The 27247-nt window shown below is 37.3% G+C and overlaps 1 protein-coding gene across 4 annotated transcripts in view; it reads left to right on the plus strand.

The window, feature by feature from the left end:
• Window positions 1–27247, plus strand: part of LOC150092685 (uncharacterized) — a 491968-nt gene that overhangs the window by 298033 nt on the left and 166688 nt on the right. For all 4 annotated transcript variants that reach the window (XM_090414354.1, XM_090414355.1, XM_090414357.1 and 1 more), the window contains exon 12: window positions 26992–27072. In XM_090414354.1, coding sequence (XP_090270480.1) covers window positions 26992–27072 — 81 coding nt within the window. The remainder of the gene's footprint in view (window positions 1–26991; window positions 27073–27247) is intronic.

Below are 27247 nucleotides of genomic sequence, written 5' to 3' on the forward strand. Positions count from 1 at the left end.
TACCGGCACCTATTGCTGAACAAAAAAAAAGTGCTGATTAGCAGCATGGGCAGAGGCAAATGGCTACCAGTTTTATGTGGCCAAGTGTAAGGTCAACTTTGGGAAAAAGAGATCACAAGCTGTTGTATTAATGGAACTGAACTGCTGGCAACTGATCAGCCAGGGACTTGGGATGATTGTGAACAGGGAGTTTAAGTTATGGGACATTTTGCAAAAGCAGTCAAAATAGCAGAATTGGATTACATGGTTGTCAAAGAAAACATTAACATGCAGGGATAGGAAAGTAACGCTTTCTTTTTATAAAGTTTTAATAAGTCATTACTGGAGAAGAAGAAGAAGATGGTGGAGAAGATCCAGAGACAAATAATAAAGATTTTGGCAGGTGTGAAACAGTGAAAGCTTCGAAAACTAGTTGATAGACAGAAAACAGGAGACATGATAGAAGCATATAATTTGTTAAAGGGACTTTATAGGATTGACACTGAAGACTGTTTTCAGTACATGGTAGGAAGGGAGAGAATGAGGGGTCACTCATAAAAATTGTGTAAGATTATAGTTATCAAGGATTATGACTAGATTTTTTTTTTGCTTGGAGGATGGAATGGGTTTGCCAGGGGTAGTTGCAAGCTTTGTCAGTAAATGAGTTTAAGGAGAGTATTGATAGGTGTGTTATGTGAATAATGCTGTGTGAATCACAATCACAAACATCCATGCCCACTGCAGGTTCAAACCTGTAGCCTTTTGGCTGGACAGTGGATACGCTAACTGCTCAGCCAAAAGACAATGAGTCTTTTGACTCCATGGAGGAAATAATGATAATAATAAAGTTCCAGAAGTCCTTGACTACCAAGTTTGAATGTACTCTTTGGGAATATATAGAGAAAAATGTGTTAATTAATGTCAAGTATTTAGTTGTGGGGAGATTTAGGTGATATAGTGAGACAGGTGCCTAACACACCTGTCACACAATGTCATCTATACAGTTTTAATGTTAATAAGTACAAGGTATTGCACTTTGGAATGAGAAGATGCCAGGATAGATAATGAGAACGTAGATAAAAAATGGAATGATGGTTTAGCTAGGTGATGTAGAGTTCACGATATAGAAAGATATTGAAGAGAAATTCAAGTTGTTTATGGGCTATATCTGAATGAACTGAATGAGTTTGGTGTTGAAATTTGGAATACTTGCTTTTTAATTGGAAAGGAGAGAGGATGCACAGAGTCAGGATTAAAGAGAGATTGAGAAATATGAGAAGTTGTGGAGGACAGATAAAGGGTGAATATAAAGATGAGAGAGTGATTTTGATAGGGCAGAATGAAAGATTGAATGAATGTGAGATAGCCAACTGGGAGAGCAAGGAAAAGAATGGTCAGAATGTGGAAGGTTCATTTCTCGTTACTGTGGTATAGCAACTTGAGCAAAGATAAAGTAGAAAAGAAGATCAGTGGGAGTACATTAATTACAGGGGAATTGTGCCTGCAGTGGAAAATAGTACTAGATGTATATCCCTGAGGCTATTAGGAATGAGATGAGAATGAAATAAACAGAATAGTATATCTGTGGATATACTGTTATGGATGGAAAATGTAGAGGGCACTGATTGTGAAATGTTTAGCAAATGGGTTGGGCATATAAAGAAGGATGGTGCTCATAATGTGAAATTTTAATTATAAGAGTGTGATTCAGAGTAGGCAGTAGTGTATGGAAGTAGTGAGCATAAATATGTAGAGTTTATGAGACATAACTATCTTGGGCAGTATGTGATTAAAGGAAATGTGAGATTTTAAGAGTGCTGGATTTCAAGATATCCTCACAGGATATGGTTGTGAATGAGGTGTCAGTACTATTGCCATTGTTGAAAGTTTTTTTCACTTAGTTGTAAATCAAATTAAAGATGCCTGGAAATTATATTCTTGTTTAATCCTTCACATTAATTGCCATAGTATCTCATAATGTTAAGCACATCCTTTCAGCTGTGTATAATGCTATGCATTATGGGAAGAGCTTTACTTTATTAGATATTAAGGCAAATAATGTGAAGCCATTGCCTTTTGTATAGAACTAGCTGAGTCATGAAGATAGTTCACATGCAAACTTTGTTTGATTACAGCTGGATAAAGGATTAAACAAGAATATAATTTCTTTGTATCTTTAATTTAAAGTGTGTATATATATATATATATATATATATTCATTTTAATATAAACTGACTAAAAATGCGAGAATTATAACAAATTGAGATTTATTTGAAAACGCAACATGTTTTGTCAGGATTGACTTCATCAGGCTTTAAGAACATAGAAAGTATTAAAAGACACTGAAAAAAACATTGAGACACTCTAAAGCTATACAATTATAAAGCTATAATATTCGACTGTAAATTATAGTTATTATGAACTTGAGCTATAGTCTGTGTTAAAGTTCTATTGTTGTACACTTGTATGTGTGTGGAACCACACGATCTCCAGTATCTGATAGTAGAGCTGAAAGAGTCAGGCAAATTATAGCTGAGATTATTGTTCATATGAAGAGGGTCCAAGGTGATTTCTTTTGACTCGACAATGCTGCATTCTACCTCATTGTGGCAAATGTGTATGTTTGAAGTTGTTGTCCAATTTACTTCATGTTGGCGGCTTTTGTTGTTCGTGTTTATTGAAAACAGGACATGGCCTGATAGGACAGTAGCTCTGGTTCTCTTGTAAGCAATGTCTCTCTGGTGTTCCTCGAAACGTAGGAGGATAGATTTCTCTGTTTGGCCATAGTAAGGGTTTCCGCACTCACATGTGACTTTGTATACACCTGGGAATTGTAGAAGATTGTGAGATTGTTTGTAGTTGCTGAAACTTGATCTTATTTTTGGAAGAGTCGTGAAGCACGTTTGTATGTTAAATTTCTTTAAGATTCTGCTCAGTTTTATGGATAGTGTGCTGATATATGGCAAGGAGATATAACCTTTGGAGTTGTCCTGTGTCTCTACGTTGACAGTGGGATAATTGTGTGCTGATACTTTTTAAAGAGTAGCCATTGCTTTTAAAGGTCCATTTAAGATGTTGTAGTTCTTTTTTTAGTTCTTCTTCATCTGACAGTACAGATCTTGCACGATTCGCAAGAGTTGATATAATACCCAACTTTTACACTGGATGGTGATGTGAGGACGCATGCAAATATCTGTCCATGTGTCTTGGCTTTCTAAATATAGAGACTTTTATTGATTCAGGTGTCTCGGTGAGTTTAACATCTAGGAAACAGAGGGAACTATTTTTTTCAATCTCCATGGTCAATTTGATATCCTGATGGAGGTTGTTTAAGTGGTTGAGAAACCTGAGAAGATTCTCAATACCATGCTCCCATATGAGGAATATATCGTCCATATATCTAAGCCAAATTCTTGGTTTTAAACTAAAAGAGGAGATTGCCTTTTGTTCAAAATCTTCGAAAAAAATGTTGGCTAATATAGGAGAGAGAGAGAGAGAGAGAAAGCTGCCAACATGAAGTAAATTGGACAACAACTTTAAACCTACACATCTGCCACGATGAGGTAGAACGCCGCATTGTCGAGTCAAAAGAAATCATCTTGGACCCTCTTCATATGAACAATAATCTCAGCTATAATTTGCCTGACTCTTTCAGCTCTACTATCAGATACTGGAGAACGCGCGTGGTTCCACACACGCACAAGTGTACAACAATAGAACTTTAACACGGACTATAGCTCAAGTTCATAATAACTGTAATTTACAGTTGAATATTATAGCTTTAGAATTGTATAGCTTTAGAGTGTCTCAATGTTTTTTTCAGTGTCTTTTAATACTTTCTATGTTCTTAATGCCTGATGAAGTCAATCCTGATGAAACATGTTGCGATTTCAAATAAATCTCAATTTGTTATAATTCTCAGATTTTTAGTCAGTTTATATTAAAATGAACATATCCAAACTCCGAGTTAATAGTAGTAGTCACACACACACACACACACACACACACACACACACACACACACACACACACACACACACACACACACACACACACACACACACACACACACACACAGGGGGTGCTGGAAAAGTTCTGATAAATACATAGAACAAAAATTAGTTAATTTTATGTTGTCTTATGTATCCTAAAAGAAAAAGAACAAATTATTTCAGTTTGATGAAACATGAGGTTTAAAGCATTTTAAGATATGTTCTTTCTTATAGTTATATCAGTTGCTTTAATTTTAATATCATTTTGTTCGAGGTGCTTATCAGAACTTTTCAGCCCCCCCCCATGATTATGAAAAGCTTCATAATCACCTAAGATCATAGCTGTGGGAGGGAAGGGGAAAGATGACAGAACATGAGAATTGGTCAGGACACACATCTGATACAAGCATTGTACAACTGTATACTAAGGATTATACAAAGAAATAGAATAAGAGTGAAATGGGTAAACAAAGAAATCAGACAAGCAATGTTAGAAAAGACATTATTGCATTTCCATCTATCCATTGTTGTATTTTGCTCTTGATCAACTTCTCCAGTACCTTGACAATGACTCCTTATATGCTGATTAGTTGGTAATTTGCTTCATAAGTTTTGGAGCCACCTTTATGCAATGGAACTATTATTGAGGAGATTTGGTACTTGATATTGTTATTGAGGAGATTTGGTACTTGATATTGAACAAATGCATGAAGAGCATAAAAAAAATGTGCCAACCATTATAAAGAGAAAATGCAATATATGATTGACTGCTCAGGCTAAAGAAAATTCAAACTAATTCTGTTATGTGGCAAGCAAGAGAAAGAATAACTACAGTTCGGTGACATTGGTAACTATGGTAGTGTGATGACCATTATTATTATTGTTGTTGTTGTTATTATTATTATGGGCGTCTCCTTTAGACTCATCGAGAGAGGCCCTAAACATCATGCCAAACACTATCCAACATTTGTGCAGTATATATCATACTTTGCTTTGAACTCATTCACAGTCATGGCACCCATAACAGATTCTGGCAACCTAACCTATTTCACTCATTCACCACTGTCCAAACAAACAAAAAAAAAAATATAGTTCTAACACCCTTGCTAATTACATTCTTGCTCAGTTTCAAAGGATGGTCCTTAGTTCTCACACCAGCTGACTTGTTCTGAACAATTTCCTCTATATTAATCTTCTAAAAACCTTTCAGTAATTTTTATGTCTCAATCATATCACTCCTTTTCTGCCTGTCAACCAATTTCTGTAACCCACCAATCTTCACCCTGTTCTCGTAAATTTCATCCCATTGACCTGCTACCATCTTGGTCACTTGTCTCTGAATCCTCTCCACCTAATCCTCACTGCCAATAAATCCAGGTGACCAGATCAGATCTGTGGGCAGTAGTCAAGATGGGGTCTTATCCAGTCTCAATAAAGAGCAATAATAACCTGCTTGTTTCTGCTCACCAAAGTTTTCTTCAGTAACCAAGTAATCCAATGAGCTGCTTTAGCCACATTTGCTATGTGCCCTTTAAACTTTAACTTGCTATCCATTAATACTTCCACATCAATTTCCTGGAGTACAGTTTCATTAATGTGATATACAAATGGTAATCTCTTCATCCCAGAATGCATAACCTTACACTTTGCCACATTAAAATTGACATTCATTCAACTTTGCCCAGACTGCCAATCTATCCAAATGATCCTGCAAAATTTTAACATCATCTGTATTAACTGTTGCTCTACCCAATTTTGCATCATTCTCAAACACCTAAACAGTTCTTCTTAGATCCTTTCCTATCTCATTAATGTACAAATTAAATAGTAATGTCCCAAGAACAGAGCCCCATGGCATGCCACTAGTCACAAGCCTTCTTCTGGAAACTACTCCTGAATAAACTACTCTCTGATATCTCTCCATCAACCACCTTCTTATCTACCTCACCAACCCTATATCCATCCCCATGTGCTGCAATTTATTGATTAGAATTCCATGTGGTATCCTGTCATAGGCTTTAGCAAAGTCCAGCAGTGTCACTGTAAACATATTACCATTATCCAACTCAGCTGTCACTGTATAAAATGTGAGCAAGTTACTGATGCACAATTTACCCTTCACAAAACCATGTTGCCTTTCATACATTATTGCATTTCCATCTATCCATTGTTGTATTTTGCTCTTGATCAACTTCTCCAGTACCTTGACAATGACTCCTTATATGCTGATCAGTTGGTAATTTGCTTCATAAGTTTTGGAGACGCCTTTATGCAATGGAACTATTTTCCCCTCTTTCCATCTCCTTGGAACTAACCCAGAGCTGAGACTTAGATTAAACAATGTGGTCAGAGACATTGTTTAATGTCTTTGACCACATTGGAATTCATGCATTTCAAGCAAGCTTGCAAAGCACCTTCAAGTAAAACTAAATTAGATTAGATAGCTGGTATGCTATCTAATCCCATAGCTGTATACACATCAAGGTTATGCAATATGCTATTTATTATTATTATTATTATTATTATTCAGGCCTCCATGGAGTCAAAAGACTCATCGTGGGAGGTCCTTTCTAAGAAACACAAGTCTATCAAGACTCATCGAGGGAGGTCCCTCCTAGAAAACACAAAGTCTATCATACCACTCCTTAAATGCATTGACCGTTCTCACTCTCACCACTCCATCAGGCAATGCATTCCATGGTTCAACCACCCTCCATGCAAAGAAACCATTCCTCACCCTCTTTCTCACAGTTTCCTTTTGTAACTTCCAGGGATGGCCCCTTGTCCTGACTCCTCGCCGCTGTTCAACCAAGTGAAAGAACTCCCCAGTGTCAACCCTGTAACCATCTCTCAACAGTTTAAAAGTCTCAATCATATCACCCCTCCTTCTTCTATCCACCAAACTCTGCAGTCCACACTCCCTCAGCCGATCCTCATAACTAACATTGTACAGTCCCGACACCATCTTTGTTATCTGCCTTTGTATCCTTTCCACAGTTAATTTATCCCTTTCAAATCCTGGGGACCAAATCTGAGAACAATAGTCCAAGCGTGGTCTGATCAGGGTCTTATACAACGGAATGATAACTGTTTTATCTCTGCAAGTCAGTGTCCTTCTCATTATTGCAGCAATCCTCTGTGTCACCTTCACCACCTTTGCAATATGTCCCCTAAATTTCAGGTTTCTATCAATCATCAACCCCAGATCTCTTGTCTCCCCTACTTCCTCCAGTATAACTCCTCCCATAGAGTATGCAGTGTCCCATTGATGTTTCCCAAACCCCAAGACCTTACATTTTGCTGCATTAAACTGAAACCCTCATCCATTTGCCCATCTATCTAGCTTATTCCAATCCTCTTGCAGGGCTACCACATCTGCACTATTACTAATAACCCTTCCCAGCTTCGCATCATCCGCAAACAACCGAATATCCCCTTGCAATCCACGGACAATGTCATTGATATAAAGGTTAAACAATATAGGTCCCAGTACTGAGCCTTGTGGAACCCCACTTGAAACCTTCTGGCTCTTTGATATTGCTCCACCATACACAACTCTCTGATACCTATCGGACAGCCAATCTTGAATTCAGTTGACCAATCTGACATCCACACCCATCTGCTGCAACTTGAATATCAGCTTATCATGTGGCACTCTGTCAAATGCCTGCTAAGTCTAGGAAAATGGCAGTATATGCCTTTCCCTCATCTAATGCTCTTGTAACTTTATTATAAAAGGCTATCATATCGCTAAAACAAGAGCGCCCCTTCACAAATCCATGTTGACTCTCACTGATAACATTACCCTCATCTGCCCAATGCTGTATATGGTCCCTCACTACTTTCTCCAAGATCTTACTAACTACTGATGACACACAAACTGGCCTATAATTAGACACTTCCAGTCTTCTACCACCCTTATGTAATAGCACTATCTTACCTTCCTTTGATTCCATCCCATTTCTTGTAGAGAGCTTATATGTTGGTTACACATACCTTTTAATTTTTCAGGAAATGACAATGCATACTAGAATATTAATTATAAAAAACTTTAATTAATACCTTCCTATATTTTAGCAGTGTTACATTGCCATCATCAGGGATCACAAAAAGCAATGATATGTGCATGCAGGTGCTGACACTGAGAAAATGAGACTGACTAAAGGCTGCAGAAGTCAGGCCTAGAGTTCTAAACGGTGTCCTCTAGTGTGTTAAATTGAGTTGTCTTGGTCATTGAGTTGACAATTTTAAAATGTATACTTCCCACATTTGGGACAGTCTAATGCAAACAAATTTGTTGAGATTTGGAAAATATTTTAGAGCTGAAGCAAATTTTCAATGAATAGTCTTTCATACTTGTATTTGCTGTGGCGTAATAGAGTAGCCTTCTTCTAGTGTATCCTGTGGTGGTGTATAAAGCATTGTCAGCAAGTCCTGAGTGGCTGTATTGGCAAAACCAGATATCCAAATACAAGGGTTTTCACCTCGTGTTTGGATATCCTGATATTGGCTGTCCTGCCTGGAGTATACCAGGTCCCTTGCAGTTGTAAACTGTCCTACTATGGCCAAACAGGGACCTGGTATACTCCTGGTAGGTTTGGCAGAATAGATAAGAGATTCCAATTTCTTATGTGGTATGTACTGGTTATAGTCATATTCCCTTAGGATTTTTTCTGATTTTTTGGATGGCCCCAAGATATATGGAATGGTGATAGATTTTGAGTAATCTCTGATTTGAAGGGGCAGGATTGTGATTACATCGATTTAATATTTTTGATTTTTTGGAGTTGTAGCCTTTGACTAAGAAAGTGTTAAGGATATGGTCAAGTTCAGTAGTTAGGGCACTGTTATCTGAACTGATTAATTTCCCTGTTATATAGGGTTTTTATAATCCCATATTGTTGGAGAATGCCAAGGATCCATCAGGCTGGCATGTAATCAGATTATCTAGGAATGGTAGACTGTTGTTGTTTTCCTTTTCCAAGGTAAACAGTCCTAGGGTATTGACTATTTAGGTGTGTTAAGAAATTGTGGAATATATCCAGCCCATGTGGCCAAATGAAAAGCACATCATCCATGTAGCTTAGCCAGACAGTGCATTTATGTGGGGCAGAGTTCAAGCCTTTTTTTTCAAAAATCTCCATAAAGAAGTTGGCCAGGGGTGAAGAGAGTGGAGAACCCATGGCAGTCCCCTCTATCTGCTTGTAGAATTTTCTTTGCCAAACGAAATAGCCTGAGTTCATGATGAACTGAAATAAAGTTGAGATATTTTGAGGAAATATGGGTGAGATGAGGTCTAAGGTATTTTTGAGTGGGATATTGGTGAATAAGGAAGAGACATCAAAAGTGACCATTATGTCAGTGTGTTGGAGTGTGAGGTTTTCTATATTGGCTTTAAAGTGGGCTGAGTTTTTTTGTGTGTGAAGGTGTGTTGCCAGCATATTGTGTAAGCACTTTGGCTAAATGTTTGTCTAATTTGTATGTGTGATTCAGTGCCATCCACAATGAGGCATAATGACACATTCTGTTTATGAATTTTTGGTAGTCTATTTCCAGGGGTTGGAGGGGGGGGTCTAGAGTTATAAGGTTCTATTCTGTTTGTAACTTCCACAGGCCAAGAGGTAACCTTTTTTTAAGGAGCCTATGAAGTATAATAAATTTAGTTTAATCCTTTATCCAAGTGTGAGCAAACAAAGTTTGCGCCTGAAAGTATCTTCAGGACTGGGTTAAGGTGGTACACACCAGGGCAACTCGTTGCAAAGGTGGAGCAAGCTACCAACACTCCTATCCTAGTATCTCCTATAATGCAAAACACATCTCCTTGCGGATATGTCTATTGTTATGCATTAAGGGAAGGGCCACTACCCAGACCGGTTTCTACCTTTATTGAGGTCTCTTCAGTGGGAGCCAGGCCCAAGTCGAGATATCAGGCAGAAGCATTTGCAGGTCATCTCCACCTATAGGAATTGCCAATTGGTGTGCCACCCTTTTTTAATAAATTACTCTGGATTTAGAGAAAGATGTTGAAAGTTTATTTTCCACTTGGTTAGAGTATAATAAATTTAGTTTAATCCTTTATCCAAGTGTGAGCAAACAAAGTTTGCGCCTGAAAGTATCTTCAGGACTGGGTTAAGGTGGTACACACCAGGGCAACTCGTTGCAAAGGTGGAGCAAGCTACCAACACTCCTATCCTAGTATCTCCTATAATGCAAAACACATCTCCTTGCGGATATGTCTATTGTTATGCATTAAGGGAAGGGCCACTACCCAGACCGGTTTCGACCTTTATTGAGGTCTCTTCAGTGGGAGCCAGGCCCAAGTCGAGATATCAGGCAGAAGCATTTGCAGGTCATCTCCACCTATAGGAATTGCCAATTGGTGTGCCACCCTTTTTTAATAAATTACTCTGGATTTAGAGAAAGATGTTGAAAGTTTATTTTCCACTTGGTTAGAGTATAATAAATTTAGTTTAATCCTTTATCCAAGTGTGAGCAAACAAAGTTTGCGCCTGAAAGTATCTTCAGGACTGGGTTAAGGTGGTACAACACCAGGGCAACTCGTTGCAAAGGTGGAGCAAGCTACCTTTGTTTGCTCACACTTGGATAAAGGATTAAACTAAATTTATTATACTCTAACCAAGTGAAAAATAAACTTTCAACATCTTTCTCTAAATCCAGAGTAAATTATTAAAAAAGGGTGGCACACCAATTGGCAATTCCTATAGGTAGAGATGACCTGCTAATGCTTCTGCCTGATATCTCCACTTGGGCCTGGCTCCCACTGAAGAGACCTCAATAAAGGTCGAAACTAGTCTGGGTAGTGGCCCTTCCCATAATGCATAACATTAGACATATCCGCAAGGAGATGTGTTTTGCATTATAGGAGATACTGAGATAGGAGTGTTGGTAGCTTGCTCCACCTTTGCAACGAGTTGCCTGGTGTTGTACCACCTTAACCCAGTCCTGAAGATACTTTCAGGCGCAAACTTTGTTTGCTCACACTTGGATAAAGGATTAAACTAAATTTATTATACTCTAACCAAGTGGAAAATAAACTTTCAACATCTTTCTCTAAATCCAGAGTAATTTATTAAAAAAGGGTGGCACACCAATTGGCAATTCCTATAGGTGGAGATGACCTGCAAATGCTTCTGCCTGATATCTCGACTTGGGCCTGGCTCCCACTGAAGAGACCTCAATAAAGGTCGAAACCGGTCTGGGTAGTGGCCCTTCCCTTAATGCATAACAATAGACATATCCGCAAGGAGATGTGTTTTGCATTATAGGAGATACTAGGATAGGAGTGTTGGTAGCTTGCTCCACCTTTGCAACGAGTTGCCCTGGTGTGTACCACCTTAACCCAGTCCTGAAGATACTTTCAGGCGCAAACTTTGTTTGCTCACACTTGGATAAAGGATTAAACTAAATTTATTATACTCTAACCAAGTGGAAAATAAACTTTCAACATCTTTCTCTAAATCCAGAGTAATTTATTAAAAAAGGGTGGCACACCAATTGGCAATTCCTATAGGTGGAGATGACCTGCAAATGCTTCTGCCTGATATCTCGACTTGGGCCTGGCTCCCACTGAAGAGACCTCAATAAAGGTCGAAACCGGTCTGGGTAGTGGCCCTTCCCTTAATGCATAACAATAGACATATCCGCAAGGAGATGTGTTTTGCATTATAGGAGATACTAGGATAGGAGTGTTGGTAGCTTGCTCCACCTTTGCAACGAGTTGCCCTGGTGTGTACCACCTTAACCCAGTCCTGAAGATACTTTCAGGCGCAAACTTTGTTTGCTCACACTTGGATAAAGGATTAAACTAAATTTATTATACTCTAACCAAGTGGAAAATAAACTTTCAACGAGCCTATGAAGTGTTGTAATTTGTGTGCTGGTGGGATGATCACTCTTTAGGGAGGTAAGTAGAATGATCTAGAAATAAAGTATCAAGGCTACCTACGTAATCTGATTGGTTTAAAACCACTATGACATTTCCCATATCTGCTTTGATAATTATTTTTCTGTTATTGCTTTTAATTTGTTGCAGAGCTTTAAATTCTTTTTTTTTTTTTTTTTTTTTTTTTTTTTTTTTTTTTTTTTGATAGGTTTCTTTTTGGTGGTTTAGCTTGGGTGCAAATACTGGCTGCATCCAGTGTGATATTGTTGGCAATATGGTTGGGAAGGCTGCAAATATCTCGCTCTACTTATATCATCATTTCCTCTGTAGGAATCTTCTTAGGTGCTGTTGAAAAATTATGGCTATGTGCAAGTGTGCTAATTGCAACAGGCTTCAGGGTAAGGAAAAAGTAGGTTTATTACCATGTTAGGAGACAGTTGAGGTTTGGAAGCATCTTTATCTGTCTCCATCAAACTACACTTTGAGCACTGGCCATTTCAGGATGTCTAGAAGTTTTCCTCACCTATGTATCAGAGAGTTACTCTGCGAATTCCCTTATTGTCACCCTAGGTTTCAGATCAATATCTGTCCCATCACTTAGGGTTGTAAGCGAAGGAGACCTCCTTCCCCATCACTTTAAATTAGATATCACAGTGTAGCAACATTTCACAACTTTTTTTATATAGATGTTCTAAGAGATTATTACTTTTATGGTGAACCTCAATTTCATTCAAAGGATTCTATATCTGGTAGTGATACCAAGGGCTTCAAGTCCAAATTGTTCTGACTCATGAAATTTAATGTAGTCTAAATGTTCATCATGTCAGATGGCCACTGATCTATCTGTTTTTATAAAATGTGATAAATCCACACTGGCAAGGAATTTGATACACCCCAGAGTGGGCTAAAGGTGGATGTTTATCTTCAGCAGAACCTATAAAAGTGGAAATCTTTTTGACAAGATAGGACACTTGTAGGCCAACAGTTATCTAAATAGTTTGGTTATACCTTCAGAGACACTTTTAACGTAAGGAATGGTAACACAAAGCATCACCTCTGTATCACCGTCAAGATGAGAGGCAATGACATGGTAACTCTATAACTATCAATGATCTTGTTGACATAAAATTTGTTAAAGCCGATTTTTTTTAACAAATTTGTTAAAAAATTTATTAGCAAGGAAGGTAGACTTGATGTGATTTGTTTCTTGAGAGAGCAGCATCCCACTAGAGAAGAGAGAGTGTGCTTGATATATCAGAGTCTTAATGGTGCCAGATTTTTGACAATTGTGAAAGTCCAGTTCTCTTTTACCTCAAGAGTGAACTGGAGCATTTTACTCAGCAATCCATTCATGGTTATATCTTCCTCATGATGTGCCATCAGCATTTTTCCATGCCACCATAAACCATGGAGATTTTGGGATATCCTCATTGCCATGGTTAGTGCCCAGATTACATCTATCCAGATTACAAAAGTTTTCTCTCTCCACTTCAGAATTATTGTATAGGACTTCATGTCTTAAGGATGATTTGTGATGTATACCTCTGGATGCATGCTTCATGAAAGGACACTGATTACAACTACCTGGCTGAACAAAGGAGATGGGCTTCAATGTTACATCATTCAGTTGACAGAGCTGCTTTACAAGATCTAAACAAACTCCTTCTCAACATGAATAGATCAAAGATGGGACTTGCTTCCTCTGGATTTGAATATATAGATTTAAATTAAGATTAGAATCAATGCTCTGCTGACTCATGCTTGTAAAATTCAGGAAAGAAGTGATGATAAGAACTGCTGATTAGGCTCTGCATAGTACTAGTGAACTAGCAGAGTACACTGACAACATTGGCCTGGTTGGCCAAGTGGTAAGTATACCACTCTCTAACCAACAAGCTGCAGGTTCAAATCCCGGTGTGAGACCACCTGCTACTGCTGTACCATGGAACAGTCTTCCCCCTGACTTGTAGTGCTCCAAAGTTCTGTTCTTGGGTTCCCTGCTGTTTAACTTGTTTGTAAACTATATATCATGTATGACTGACAGGGGATCTTCAGTTGTTTGCTGATGATGCCAAGTTGGGAAGAATTATAAGTAGCACTGCTGATGTTAATTCCTTTCAGGAAGATTTGAATAGAATTTATTTGGACAAAGGTATGGAATTGTAGTTTTAATATCAGTAAGTGCATTTTGGAGTGCAGAAATATAAGACTATGTACTATATGGACATTGCCATACTGCAGGAAGTGGATGATATTAGAGATTTGGGAGTGATGGTTGACAGTAGACTGAAGTTTAGAGGGCATGCTTGTGTTGCAAAGGCTGCACATCATAGTGCTGCTATGATAAGGAAGTGGTTAGCCACTGTATAAAGCACTGGTCAGACCACACTTGGACTGTTGTGCTCAAATCTGGTCACCTGGTTTTCAGTGTGATGTGGAGACATTGGAGACAGAGGTGAGCAAGACGTTGGACTGCTGGCTATGGAGAGAGGTTAAAGAAATGTGGATTGCATATTTCAAAAAAGAGGTGATATGATAGAAACATTTAAGTCAGTGAGAGGATTTTATCAAATTAATCCAGATGAGATTACAAAAAGAGTAGAATTCGAGAGGGAAAAAATGGGAAGTCATCCCCGGAAGTTTGCAAGAGTGTGGTGAAGACTCTTTGAGCATACGTCAGCTACGTACCCGGAAGAGCTAACGTGGTAGCTGACTACCTGTTCCGGTCACTTACGCCCCAGCCTGATGGGGCGTAAGTGACCGCATTGAAAGAACCACCGAGCTGGTCTCGGTCATTCAAGAATCAAAGAGAAAGGGAGCACCCGAACCCTAGTGTCAGACCTGGGAGAAAGCTGACATCATTCAGGTACAGAAAACCAACTCGGTATGGGGACCGGTTTATAAGAAATTGTTAAGTGCAAACGGCAGATATCATGGACCAGAGCTAGATGACAGTATGCACATTGATAGTGACGGCCTCCTACTATCCAGGCAAGGTGTCACTGGGAGATGGAGAGAGAGAAAATAATAGTACCCGAAGCTATGATTCCATGGGTATTACACACATTCCATGACACATTCCGTCTCATTCCCTTCCAGAGGTACCTAATCTAGCAGGGCATCAGGGAATACATAGAACGTTGAGGAGTGTGACAGATAGGTACCTCTGGAAGGGAATGAGATGCGACGTGGAGGCATATGTCTCTTCTTGTAATCTATGTCAGAGGAAGTCATCACTGGTAAGGCCTCTATTCAGCCGTTCCCGCTCCCCTCGCGCCCTTTTCAGGCCGTGCCCATGGATATTGTGGGGCCACTCCCCACCACATCGAAGGGGAACAGGTACATCTTAGTCATGATAGACATGTTTTCCAGGTTCCCCGAGGCTGTGGCCATAAAGGATCAAACGGCCAAAACTGTAGCAGACAAGCTATTTGAAATGATCTTTTCGAGGCACGGGACGTCTGAGCCCCTGCTATCAGATCAGGGCACTAATTTCACGGCCGAGGTACTCCTACAGTTGTGTGAATCATTGGTGATAAAGAAAATTTTCATCACCCCATATCACCCCCAGGCGAATGGGATGTGTGAGAGGATGAACCGTACTCTGAAGCTCACCTTGGCGAAGCTAGCAGAGGAGCAGATCTCGAAGTGGGATGTTCATCTACCTCACACCCTTTTCGCCTGCAGAACAGCCCTACACACAGCCACCAGGGAAGCTCCCACAGTACTGCTGTATGGATTTCAACACCCCTTTTCCCGTATCACCTCAGGAACTCCAGGGCAGAGACGGATTTTCCCGACATTGACGAATACCTAAATAGCCTCATAAGAGATAACAAATTCGCTTATGACTTAGTGGCTGAGACCAGTGAAAGAAGCTCCCTCTGTGCAAGACAGTACGTTAACAGGCTAAGGAAAGCTATGGACCTGAAAAAGGGAAGTTTGGTTCTAATGGATCAGGGTTTCAGGGGAAAAGGAAAAGGGGGAGGAAGTTCAGCAAAAGGGCAATCAGACCATTTGAGGTGATCGAGAGGATAACACCTGTGACCTTCAGAATCAAGGAAACCAGCCCTCGTGGTAAGGTTATCGTTGTCCACTCTGATCACCTCAAACTATACAAGACTAGGTCAGCACGACTTATCTGTTTTGGTGACTCATTAGAGAGTGTCTGGGGAAATGAGAGAAGAAGGAGGGGTCAGAGCAGATATAGGCATAGAAAAGACTCGCCCCACAACAATCCACGATCAAAGAAAAATGGAGGCCACATTTTAAGGAGGAAGAGTGCCTCCAAGATGAATATTCCCCTTTCTTCATGAGACACAGGGAGACCCCAGATGTTGCCTGTGAAAATTATACCAACAGGGGGAATCATGATAGGCTGAACGAGGGGAGGCACAAAATCCTGTACATAGGTACATGCTAAGGAGTAGGCAAGGAGATCAACCCTTTCCCAGAGAAAGAAGAGGAGAGGATGTTGCTAACAGGAAATTTTTTTGTAGCTCCGTTAAGATAAAATTTTAATTAAAGGGGGGGCCTTTGTTGTGTCGGAAAATGCTGGCCCACTTTCCATAGGCCATTTTGTTTCCGACCCAACATAGAGAGATTGAAAACGTAAGGAAAGGACATCCTTATACCTCTAAGAACAGGGCTAACAGAGTACTGTATATATTACAATTCAAACGTATATCGACTCGACTGAAATTACTACTATGAATTAAGCTGAGGAAATCTGTGTTTAGAACTAATATTATTCTTGTAAAAATAGGCAAAGGAAATCTATGTTTTAGAACCATGTTAAAACAGTTCAGAGTTAAGGTGACCAATCGGCTGTAGATAAGTGTATGACATAGACATCGAGAGAGGGTGCTCGCGATCCGGATATAACGAGCAGCACGAGGCTCAAACACCCTCTTGTTTTTTTTTCCTGTGTTCCTGTTCAATGTCTGGATAGCTGCGGAAGCTTGTCGCCAGTGCCCAGCAACAATCTCCCAGTTGCTGTTATAACCGTGTCGAACAAAGCTACCTGTGGAATGAAGTCAGAATTCCAGTAAAGAGCTGTTGGTGAACCACGCCAATGTAAAGTCAGCGAAGGGCAACCTTCGAAGAAAGATTAAGTGAGTCGCAAAGGCCATAGAAACACATGGCGAGAAAATACAAAAGTGCTGTCGTATCCGAAGTGAAAGCGTGAGGGAGGTCACGGAAACCCCATTAGTCAAGACAAGACGGTGATGTACAACCTTTTATCTATCTAACATAACCGTAAACATAAAGAGGAAAAAGAGGCAAGGATTTGAAGAAGCTCCATATAATTTCCTGCGCATAGTGTCTTAGTGACTGTTTGGACTAATTGTCTGTGTCAAGAAGACTAGTGTTAATCTAAATTTGGCCTGAAAAGGGAACCTAACTCTGGAACAGTTTGCTAGTAGGAAGTTACTTGCTGTAGTGTTAAATATTAGCCCGATCTTCACTTAGAGTGTGGGGCATAGAGAATTGATATTTTGTAGAATTGAAATTTGTGTTCCATATTAGAATATAAAATTATATGAGTTTTGATATGCCATGTATAAAGTTTACATCCATTTGTATTTAGAAAATGAGCATTGAATAACCTTGTAAAGATAAGTCGAGTCTGAGTTTAATCATAAGACTGAGATATAAGATTGAATTACTTAAGCATAAAGATTGAAATTTTGGATCTCTTAATCTAAATGGGGGGGAGGAGTTCAGACTCTCAAATTTTGACTAAGAAGGTAACTTAGCATTGAATTTATTACTTAGAATATCTTGAATGATTATTCAAGCGTGTATCTATTTTAGTGTTTTAATAAATGTTTTCTTTTAAACTAAAGTTCTTGACTTCTGTTGTTCTGAGACTGACTTACCACTTATAAAAACTTTCGGACCTGTGTGAGTAAGGGGGGGGGAACATTTCATGCAAGATAGAAAGGCGGGAACCACGACTGCACACCACGCGATCCCTATGTTAATTAATGTTAATTAATTAAGTATCAGAATTTAGTTACCGGCTGGCGCAGTCGTTATCAAATAAATTTGTTGGCAACGAAACCTCTGATATGCAGGAGATATATTAAATAATAATAAGCATAAGATAAATAAAGAGAGAAAGAGTAAGAGAATACAAAGATATAGTATAATAAGAGAAAATCACCGATATAACACTTGTCTTGTAGCAACATCTTTATTTGGTAATGCATTTCTTTTTCACTAGAAACAACCTACTAGGTCCATAAGAACACTCCACTATATATTTGATCTCCACTTCACACCAGATGACTTCAAACTCACTGCCATATGAAAAACTGTTGCTGGTTTACAGTCAGAATTCTGAACTCTAACTGGATTCAAGTCATGCATTATCCATAACACACTCCTCCTTTTCTATCCTGTCTTATTATTATTATTACTCAGTGTTTTCTTGCATTAAGAAGAAGAAATTGTTGCATAATTGAAAAGAAATAGCATTTACTTCTAATGTTTGATATGTGGTAATACTAAAGTACCTATATTTTACTCCATTTTTACACTGAAAAATTATAATGTTCTCTAAGTAAATTATTATTTCAATTCTCTGGCAATCAAATTTGAAGGTAAATTATAAACTGAAATATTGAAATATTTGCGGTTTGAATAGCAAATCCCTTTCCCTCAAAAATATAAAATAAAATTGATCACTTATATACTATACACAACTGCACTTTTTTTTTTCAAATCATTCTTTCTTTCTTTCTTTTGTTCTAAGGTAACTGCCTTTAATAATTTATAATTTTTTATAATAAAACTGAAACTATGACTATTATAAATTAAGAAATTGTGTAATTTTAAGGACGCTTTGACAAAAATACTGCTTCAGCCTACAAAGAAATATCAGTAATTCTGTTTAGAATATCTACTATTCTATTAAATGTATGAAAATGAAGTAAGAAATGGCTTATATATATATATATATTACACTATTGTTTGGGTTTTTTAGTGACTTCTGGGGAAGCATTTCTTTCTTTTTTTTTGTTTTTTTCCTGTAGTGAGTTAGAGTAATCTAAGCTTTTCAGCCTGTTGCTGCTAGGAAATATTATCTAGGATTGGATTATTATCTAGGAAATACTAGATAATAATCCACTCTTGACAGAGAGGATTATTACCTAGTATTTCTAAGACTTAGCTTATTTCAGAAATGGCAGCCAGCAGCAGTAGAATTAGTAATATTTATGAATTTTTTTAGGGGGGGGACTAATACTATAGCATGAAATATCTTTGTAAATTATTGTTGTTATCATCATCATCTAACCTCCATAGAGTCAAAGGGTGCATCGCAGGAAATCCATACTCTCTCTCTCTCTCATGCAAAAAGATCATTAAACTGTACCTTAAACCCATTTACAGTTTTTGCACTCAGCACCCTCAGACAACACATTCCACTCACTGACTTTCATTGCAAAGAACTTTCTTCTCACTCTCCTGCTCACACCCTCATTATAGCTTCCAGGGATGGCCTCTAGTTCTACCTGTGTCTCCCTGCACTCTAGGAAAAATATCCTCCACATCAGTCTGGTAACAATCCCTCACCAGCTTTTATGTCTCAGTCATATACCCTTTCTTTCTTCTGTTCAAGGCTCTGCAACTTGCATTCTCTCAATCTCTCTCTCTCTCTCTTCATATCTGATAATTCATAGACTTGACATTGACTTAGTAAACCTTTTCTGGATCCTCTCTAGTACATCCCCTTGAAAACAGGTGGCTAAATTATGCACAGTACTCCATATGAGGTCTGATCAAAAGTCTTATACACGGGACCATAGCCTCTTTGCTTCTACATGCCAATGTCCTTCTCATTAGTTCAATAATCTGTTATGATATTCTTACAATTTTAGCAATGTAGCCCTTAACCTTCTAGTTTCTCTGCACCATCACTCCCAGATCTGCTATCTCTTCTACTTCACTTATAATTTTTCCATTAATTGTATACTGTGCATCCCAGCCTTGCCTACCAAATTCATGACCTTACACTTTGCAACACTGCACTGATGGCTCTGCTCACTGGCCTACTCACATGGTCTGTTGAGATCCTCTTGCAAGGCCACAACATCTGCTGTACTTCTCATAATTCTTCTCAACTTTGTATCATTGCCAAACAGCTCTGCATCACCAGTTAAGCCAGTCCCAATGTCATTAACTTACAAGTTAAACAGTAATGGTCCAAAAACAGATCCATGTGACACTCTACTAGTGACCTTCCTCTTTTGGGATACCACTCCTCCTTACACCTGCTGATACCTGTTTGATAGTCAATTAGCTATTCAACTCACTAGTCTGTTATTTGTTATTCTGATTCTATCTGTTTCAGTTTAGCTACCAGCTTGTCATATAGCAGTCTATCAGAGGCCTTTGAAAAATCCAAGTATACCACTGTATATGCATATCTTTTATCCAGTGAATGTGTCACCTTGTAATATGTAAGCAGATTGCTAAAGCATGACCTCCTCTTCCTGAAATACCAGTTTTGACCATGATAAAAAATACTGCTATTATCCACCCATTTCTACATTCTAGTTCTCACCAATTTCAGCAAATAGCTGAACATCTGATGGAAAAAGAAGGTGATGGCTGAACAAGTTAGATTGCAAAGAATAAGAATTTCAAAAGCACCTGTTGCAATAAACATAACAATATTATTTATATGTTTTTCTTGAAATGGAGTAATATAGTTTGAAAACTTTCTGTGAAAACTCCCATTGTAGACAATTAGACAAAGAGTAGCTATTTGTCTAATTGTCTACAGTTTATCAATTTATAATTCATTTTCTCGAACAGAGAGGGAGGGATGCATTTGGAAATCTTAAAAATGAGGAGCAGAAATTTTGATTCAGTTTATATTGGATATGTCTTGTACATTTTCACCACATCTTGTCTATAGCAGTTAAGCATTGGATATTATCAGACGAGTAACTACAAAAAACAAACAAAAATCTGTTTTAAGTGACTACTGAGATTCTTCAGAAATATTATTGGATATACATTTTTTATGTAAAAAAAAATCTCGCACTCAGAAAGTGAGTAATGCAATTTAATTTTTTTTTTTTTTTTCATAAAATCAGAAAAACTCACCTAAAACTGAGTCATGATGCTGTACAATGGTATTTTGTAAAGAAAGAAAAAAAAAATCAAATATGTTTGTTTTCAAGTAGCATTTATTGAAATATTCTTATTTATAAATATTTTAACATAATGATTTTCAGTGCAATTTTTTGAAAATAGCATGAAAATAATTTTTGCTATATTTTATTATAAATGATAAAGTATATTTTTCTCATTGCATGATTTGAAAAATAAAAACAGCAAATTTACCAGTAAACACATTTGTTGCTAAAGCTGATCTCTTGTTACATTTCAGAATATTATTATTATTTAGGCCTTCATGGATTCAAAGGACTCATCGTGGGAGTGCCATCCTAGAAAACACAGTCTATCATACCATACTCCTTGAACTCATTGACCGTTTGTGCTCTCATCACTCTATCAGGGAAGGCATTACACAGCTCAACCACCCTCCATGCAAAGAAACCACTCTTCACCATCTTGCTCACAGTTTCCTTTCATAACTTTCAGCGATGGCCCCTTGTCCTCGCTCCTTCCCTCCTGTTCCACCAGGTGGAAGAACTCCCCAGTGTCATCTCTGTAACTACCTCTCATCAGTTTAAAAGTCTTAATCATATGTGGTAGTGTGGCCGAGTGGTCTAAGGCTCTGGCTTAGGCACCAGTCTCTTCAGAGGCGTAGGTTCAGATCCCACCACCGTGCCATTTTGCTGGCCTGGTTGGCTCAGTGGACAGTGTATCTGCTCTCCAGCCAAAAGGCTATGGGTTAAAATCCCACCATGGGCATGAATGTTTGTGATTGGCTGTGAAAATACTAGTAGTAGTGGGCAGTAGATGCCATTGGTGTAGATGATCCGGTTTGCTGTAGTTGGTGGATTGAGTGGAGACAGAGTTGTAGAGTAGGTGCCCTCCCTTTGATGAGTCCTTGGACTCCTTGGAGGTGTCCAGTAATAATAATAATATATCATCTCTCCTTTTTCTATCTACTAAACTCTGCAGTCAACATTTCCTCAGCCAGTCTTCATAACTAACATTGTACAGTTCTGATATGATCTTTGTTATCTGTCTCTGCACTCTTTCCATGGTTTATTATTTCAGGGATGATCTTTTGCTGCCTTCCCCCCCATCTCCCATCAGATTAGTATTTAATTTTTTCTTCAATGGTGAACTGGCATCCCCACTCCTATGCTTATAGTTCTTCCCAACTTTACTTCATTTATGAACAACTGAATATTCTCATTCAAACTTTCCCCAGTACCATTAACATAGAGATTAAACAGCAATGGCCTTAAAATAGACTCATGAGCCACATCACTAGTGACTTTTCTCTTCCAGATATTGCACCACCATCCCCTTATCCCCTTAAAGAAAAAAAAAATCAAATGATAATGAATATTTATATATATCTATTCCTACAAACAGAAAAATAAAATTATATCAAGAAACATAAATAAATATATAAAAGGAATAGAACAAAAAGAAGAAATAGAAGAAGAAGAATGAAAAAAATCTGACAACATTAATTATCAGATATATCATGAATATAACTGAAGATAAAAAACAGCAAACATTAATAGCTTACCTCAGGAAATTTGAAAGACAAAATAACATATAAGAGGATAAGAGTAATAGTAAAAAGCAAGACAGACAAAAAAACTTCACAGAAAAAGTTCAATAATTACATTAGTAAATTAGAAAAAGAAATTTATAAACCACAACCCAAAATCTGCAAAGCAATAAAGTTCTGAAACAAAACAACTAAAAGATATTGGAGAGAGAGAAGGGGGGGGGGTGATCAGTAATAGATCGATTATTATTATAAATTCTGGCAAAATAAACAAGCAGAAATTTTGTGTGTAGGTTTACTTTTTTATATCAGGCCTACATACATCAGATCTCAAGACCTACAACACAACAGTGCTATGTGTGTGTGTGTTGGTGTTGTAAGTGAATTATTGTTTAAAAGATTTATAGAAAATACAACTGATAATTTTTTCCCAAATAATTTTAGAATTAAATGAAGCATTAAGAGAAATGAAAAATGAATTGAATGAATGAATTTTTAAAAAAAATAAGTTAAAATCAGAGTAGAACTTATATTGTGTGCAGGATATCAATTTAATTGAAGATTTCTTACATTAATAAATGAAATATACAACACTAGTAAAATACCCAGCAAGTGTAACCATGCAACTGTGATTCTCATTTTTTAAAAGGTAAATAAGAACAGCTGCAAAACCTAAGAGGAATAAATTTATTTAAACTCAGATTATTATTTTATCATCATCATCATCAGACTTCCATAAGTCAAAGACTCATCATGGGAGGTCTCACACACACACACACAGCTCATCATACCATGCCTTGAATATATATTCACATTCTCTGCAGTCAACATACTATCAGGCAATGCATTCCCATCATTCACTGTCCATGCAAAAAAAAAAAAAACTCTACCTCCCTTGCTCACACCCTCCTAATATAGATTCCAGGAATGATGCCCCCCCCCATCTCCCATCATTCTTGAAAAACCTCTTCCATGTTAATATGATAAAAACCTCTTATCAGCTTATATTTCTCTGTCATATCCCTCTCTTTTCCTCCTATCTATTAGATCTGCAAATTGCACTTTCTTCTTCAATGGTGAACTGACATCCCCACTCCCATGCTTATAGTTCTTCCCAACTTTACTTCATTTATGAACAACTGAATATTCTCATTCAAACTTTCCCCAGTACCATTAACATGCAGATTAAACAGCAATGGCCTTAAAATAGACCCTTGAGACACATTACTAGTGACTTTTCTCTTCCAGATATTGCACCACCATACACAACTGCTGATACCAACAAATAGCACTCTCCAGTCCAACACACTAAACCATTATCCAATTCCATCTGTTCCTGTTATAATATCAACTCATCATGTGGCATTCTACCAAAAGCCCTTTACAAAATCTAAGTATATCACTGTATATGCATCTGTCTTGTCCAACACTTTATTGATAAGTAAGCAGATTACTTAAACATAACCTTCCTTTGGTAAACCCATGTTGTCCATCAAAGAGAGTGCTACTGTTGTCAACCCATTTCTGGAACTTGATCTGCACTAACCTCTTTAACACTTTAATGACAATGAGCCTAACACACAATTGGTGTAATTTGATGTTTGAGTCTTTCACCTCCCTTATGAAGTGGTGTAATCTTTCCTTTCTTCCACTCCTTTGGAATTTGATCCAGTGTAAGACTCATGTTAAACAAGTATGCCAAGGCAGATGTCAACTCCCTGGCACATCCTCTCAAAACACGTGGTAATGTATTATCAAGACCCACAAACTTATTAACATCAGGTTTACTCATTTCCTTATGTACATTCTTCTCACACATACAGGTCGTCTCTCCTCCTCCTCTCTTTCCACTGCACTCAAGCTCTCTATGATGTCACATTCACAAGGATGAAATACCTTTATGAACTGCTCCTTTAATATCTCAATTGTATCCTCTGTAGTGGTTATCCTTTTACCATTTTCATCAATCAGTATCTTTCTGTAATCATTCTTTCTTTTGTTGGCTACATATCAAAATTCCCTAGGTTTTTTTGGCTTCATTAGCCAACTACAGTTGCAAACAGTGCTGTCCCTGTTGCAACTGTAGTTGGCTAATGAAGCCAAAAAAAAAAAAAACCCTAACAGCCAAGTGACCTACCTACCTTGCTTATTCTTTGCACTCCTCATACAACTATTATGTTGAAGGAATACCCATTCCTCCAATATACCCTAACAATGCTATCAAGTGATGTGAGGAAAAAAAAACATACAGGTCATTTGGTTTAGATTCCTGAAAGAAGAAGAAGAAATGAGAAGATTCAGTAGTGGATAAAAAAATTTCTACTAACTGTAAAGGATGAGATTGTTATAAGATGGAGAGAGAGAGCACTTTGATGGGATTTTAAATATAGGAAACAATATAACTGGTATAATAGTAACACAGTCATTGAAAAAAATCCTATAGTATGTATTTGAATAGTACATTAGAATCATTATCCAAAAAATGCAATAACTAGTATAATAGAGAATGTGAAGAATGGAAAGTTATTGTTATTTGGGATTATAGTCAAAGAAACCAAAGACTATGAGGCAATTAACAAACGTGTAATATGTTTGCTAATTATGTCTTCTTCTGGCTGGTTAGCCAGTTTGTTGGATGAAAAACCTGAGTTTCCAGTTTTCCGAGATATGAGATGGGCTAACTAAAGTACTGGAGAGTGTGAAAAGATACCCAGAGAATGGAAGGAATCAATGATAACCATATCTCCAAAAATGTCAAAAATGGAGATGAATTAACCTACCATCAAAACCTGTGAACATTTTTTATAAAAAAAAAAAAGAAAAAGATATTGATGGTATGCCAATTCATTTTTAATTCTATTTTGATAAATGAAATTAAATATGAAGTAATTCTATTTAACTTCTGTTTATTGTGGTTATCAAATTGAATTAAAAATGAAGTAAAAAACTATTAAATCATGAGCAAATTGGTTCTAAAACAGGTGGAAGAGCTATGCATCACATTATTACTTTAAAGAATATAATTGAACAGTGTATAGAGTTTACAACTACCTTATATGTAACTTTTATAGATTTTTCCAACACTTTTGACAGTATTGATAGCTCCTATGGATAATTATTACAAGCTGGAATTGCTGACTGATAAATATTTGAGATTAATAATAATAATTACTAATATATGAAGAGCCAAAGGCTTCAATTTGGCGACATGAACTTATTTAAATTAAGGGATATTACATCCCATATTGTTTCTTAGCTGAATAAGAAACTCAAAGAGGTTCATGCCGAATATAGAAACTATATAAAGTTTGGCGATTCCAAGCGTAAGCAAAATACCTGGATAGTGCAGCATCTGACCCTTTAGGTAGTGCAAGCTGAAGCAACTCATAGCAAGGGTGGAGTAAGATCCGATCACTATTCTTGATATTTACCCATAATGTGAACTTAATTCCTAGGAGCTGTATTACTGTTCTACATTATGAGAGAAGGTCACTACCCAGATCAGTTTCAACCTTTTTTGAGGTCTCATCAGTGAGTAGCTAGATCTAGTTAATACCAAGTTTGTAGGGAACAGAACTTACATCCCTTCTATGAGAATTGCCAAGAAGGTGTCCTAATAAATTACTAATATATGAAGAGCCAAAGGCTTCAATTTGACGACATGAACTTATTTAAATTAAGGGATATTACATCCCATATTGTTTCTTAGCCGAATAAGAAACTCAGAGTTTCATGCCGAATATAGAAACTATATATCATGTTGCCAAATTGAAGCCTTTGGCTCTTAAAGATTAAATGATGAATTATATAAAGCAGACCAAACAAAGCAAAACAAGTTGCCAGCAAAATAAAAAGACAGAGATGGAAGCAAACTGGCCATGTACCAAGAATGGACAGAGGAGAAATTACCAAGTTAGCATTGACACTGATCCCAGAAGAAAAGGAAGGAAAAAATGAAGGCTGAAACTAACTTAGTATAGGACAGAAAATGAAAGAAAGGTGGCTGTATGGGAGAAATCTGGAGAAAGATAGGCAGAATTAATTGCAATAAAGTGGAGAAGATGGATTGCTGCCCTAGGTGCTATAGGGCACAAAGTGGACTTGTAGGTTGGTGGGTAGGCATCATAGTGTAAGATTCCTCGAGAGTATATTCCAGGAGATAGTAATGAACAAAGGGAAACAGCTTCTTTATTTCATCCTCTAATAATTATACACTGAAAATTATTTAAATTTTTTTTTAGACTGATTAATCCCTTTCATATTGAATTAAAGTATACCATCTGAAATAATATATTGTTATCTTGAATTAATCGCTGAAGTATTATTTGCCAGTACCATTATATATATCAAAGTCTCAAGTAAAGAAAGAAAAATTAGCTTTTAATAAATGTTTTTTTTTTTTTTTTTTTAAAACATAAAGTAATTTATTATTTTGCTTTTAGGCATCTAATCCAGGTCAGTTTGAAAATGATATGGAACTTTCCTGGCAGAAAGGCCATAGTCCTGATTCTATATACCATGCTGTAAGTTTAATATTATTCATTTTGATATATCTATAATATATGCATTTTAATGTGTTTATTTAATATGTATTAAACTTTTTAATTTTTCTTTTAAATGTTAGTCCTAAAAATTTCATTTAATATGAGTGTTACTAGTTGCTATGAGAAGTAGTGGTATATTTGAACTGTGGTATGA

This window comes from Typopeltis vanoorti, chromosome 25 (assembly GCF_054136105.1).
Source record: "Typopeltis vanoorti isolate ZY-2024b chromosome 25, IOZ_Tvanoo_1.0, whole genome shotgun sequence".
NCBI lineage: Eukaryota > Metazoa > Arthropoda > Arachnida > Uropygi > Thelyphonidae > Typopeltis > Typopeltis vanoorti.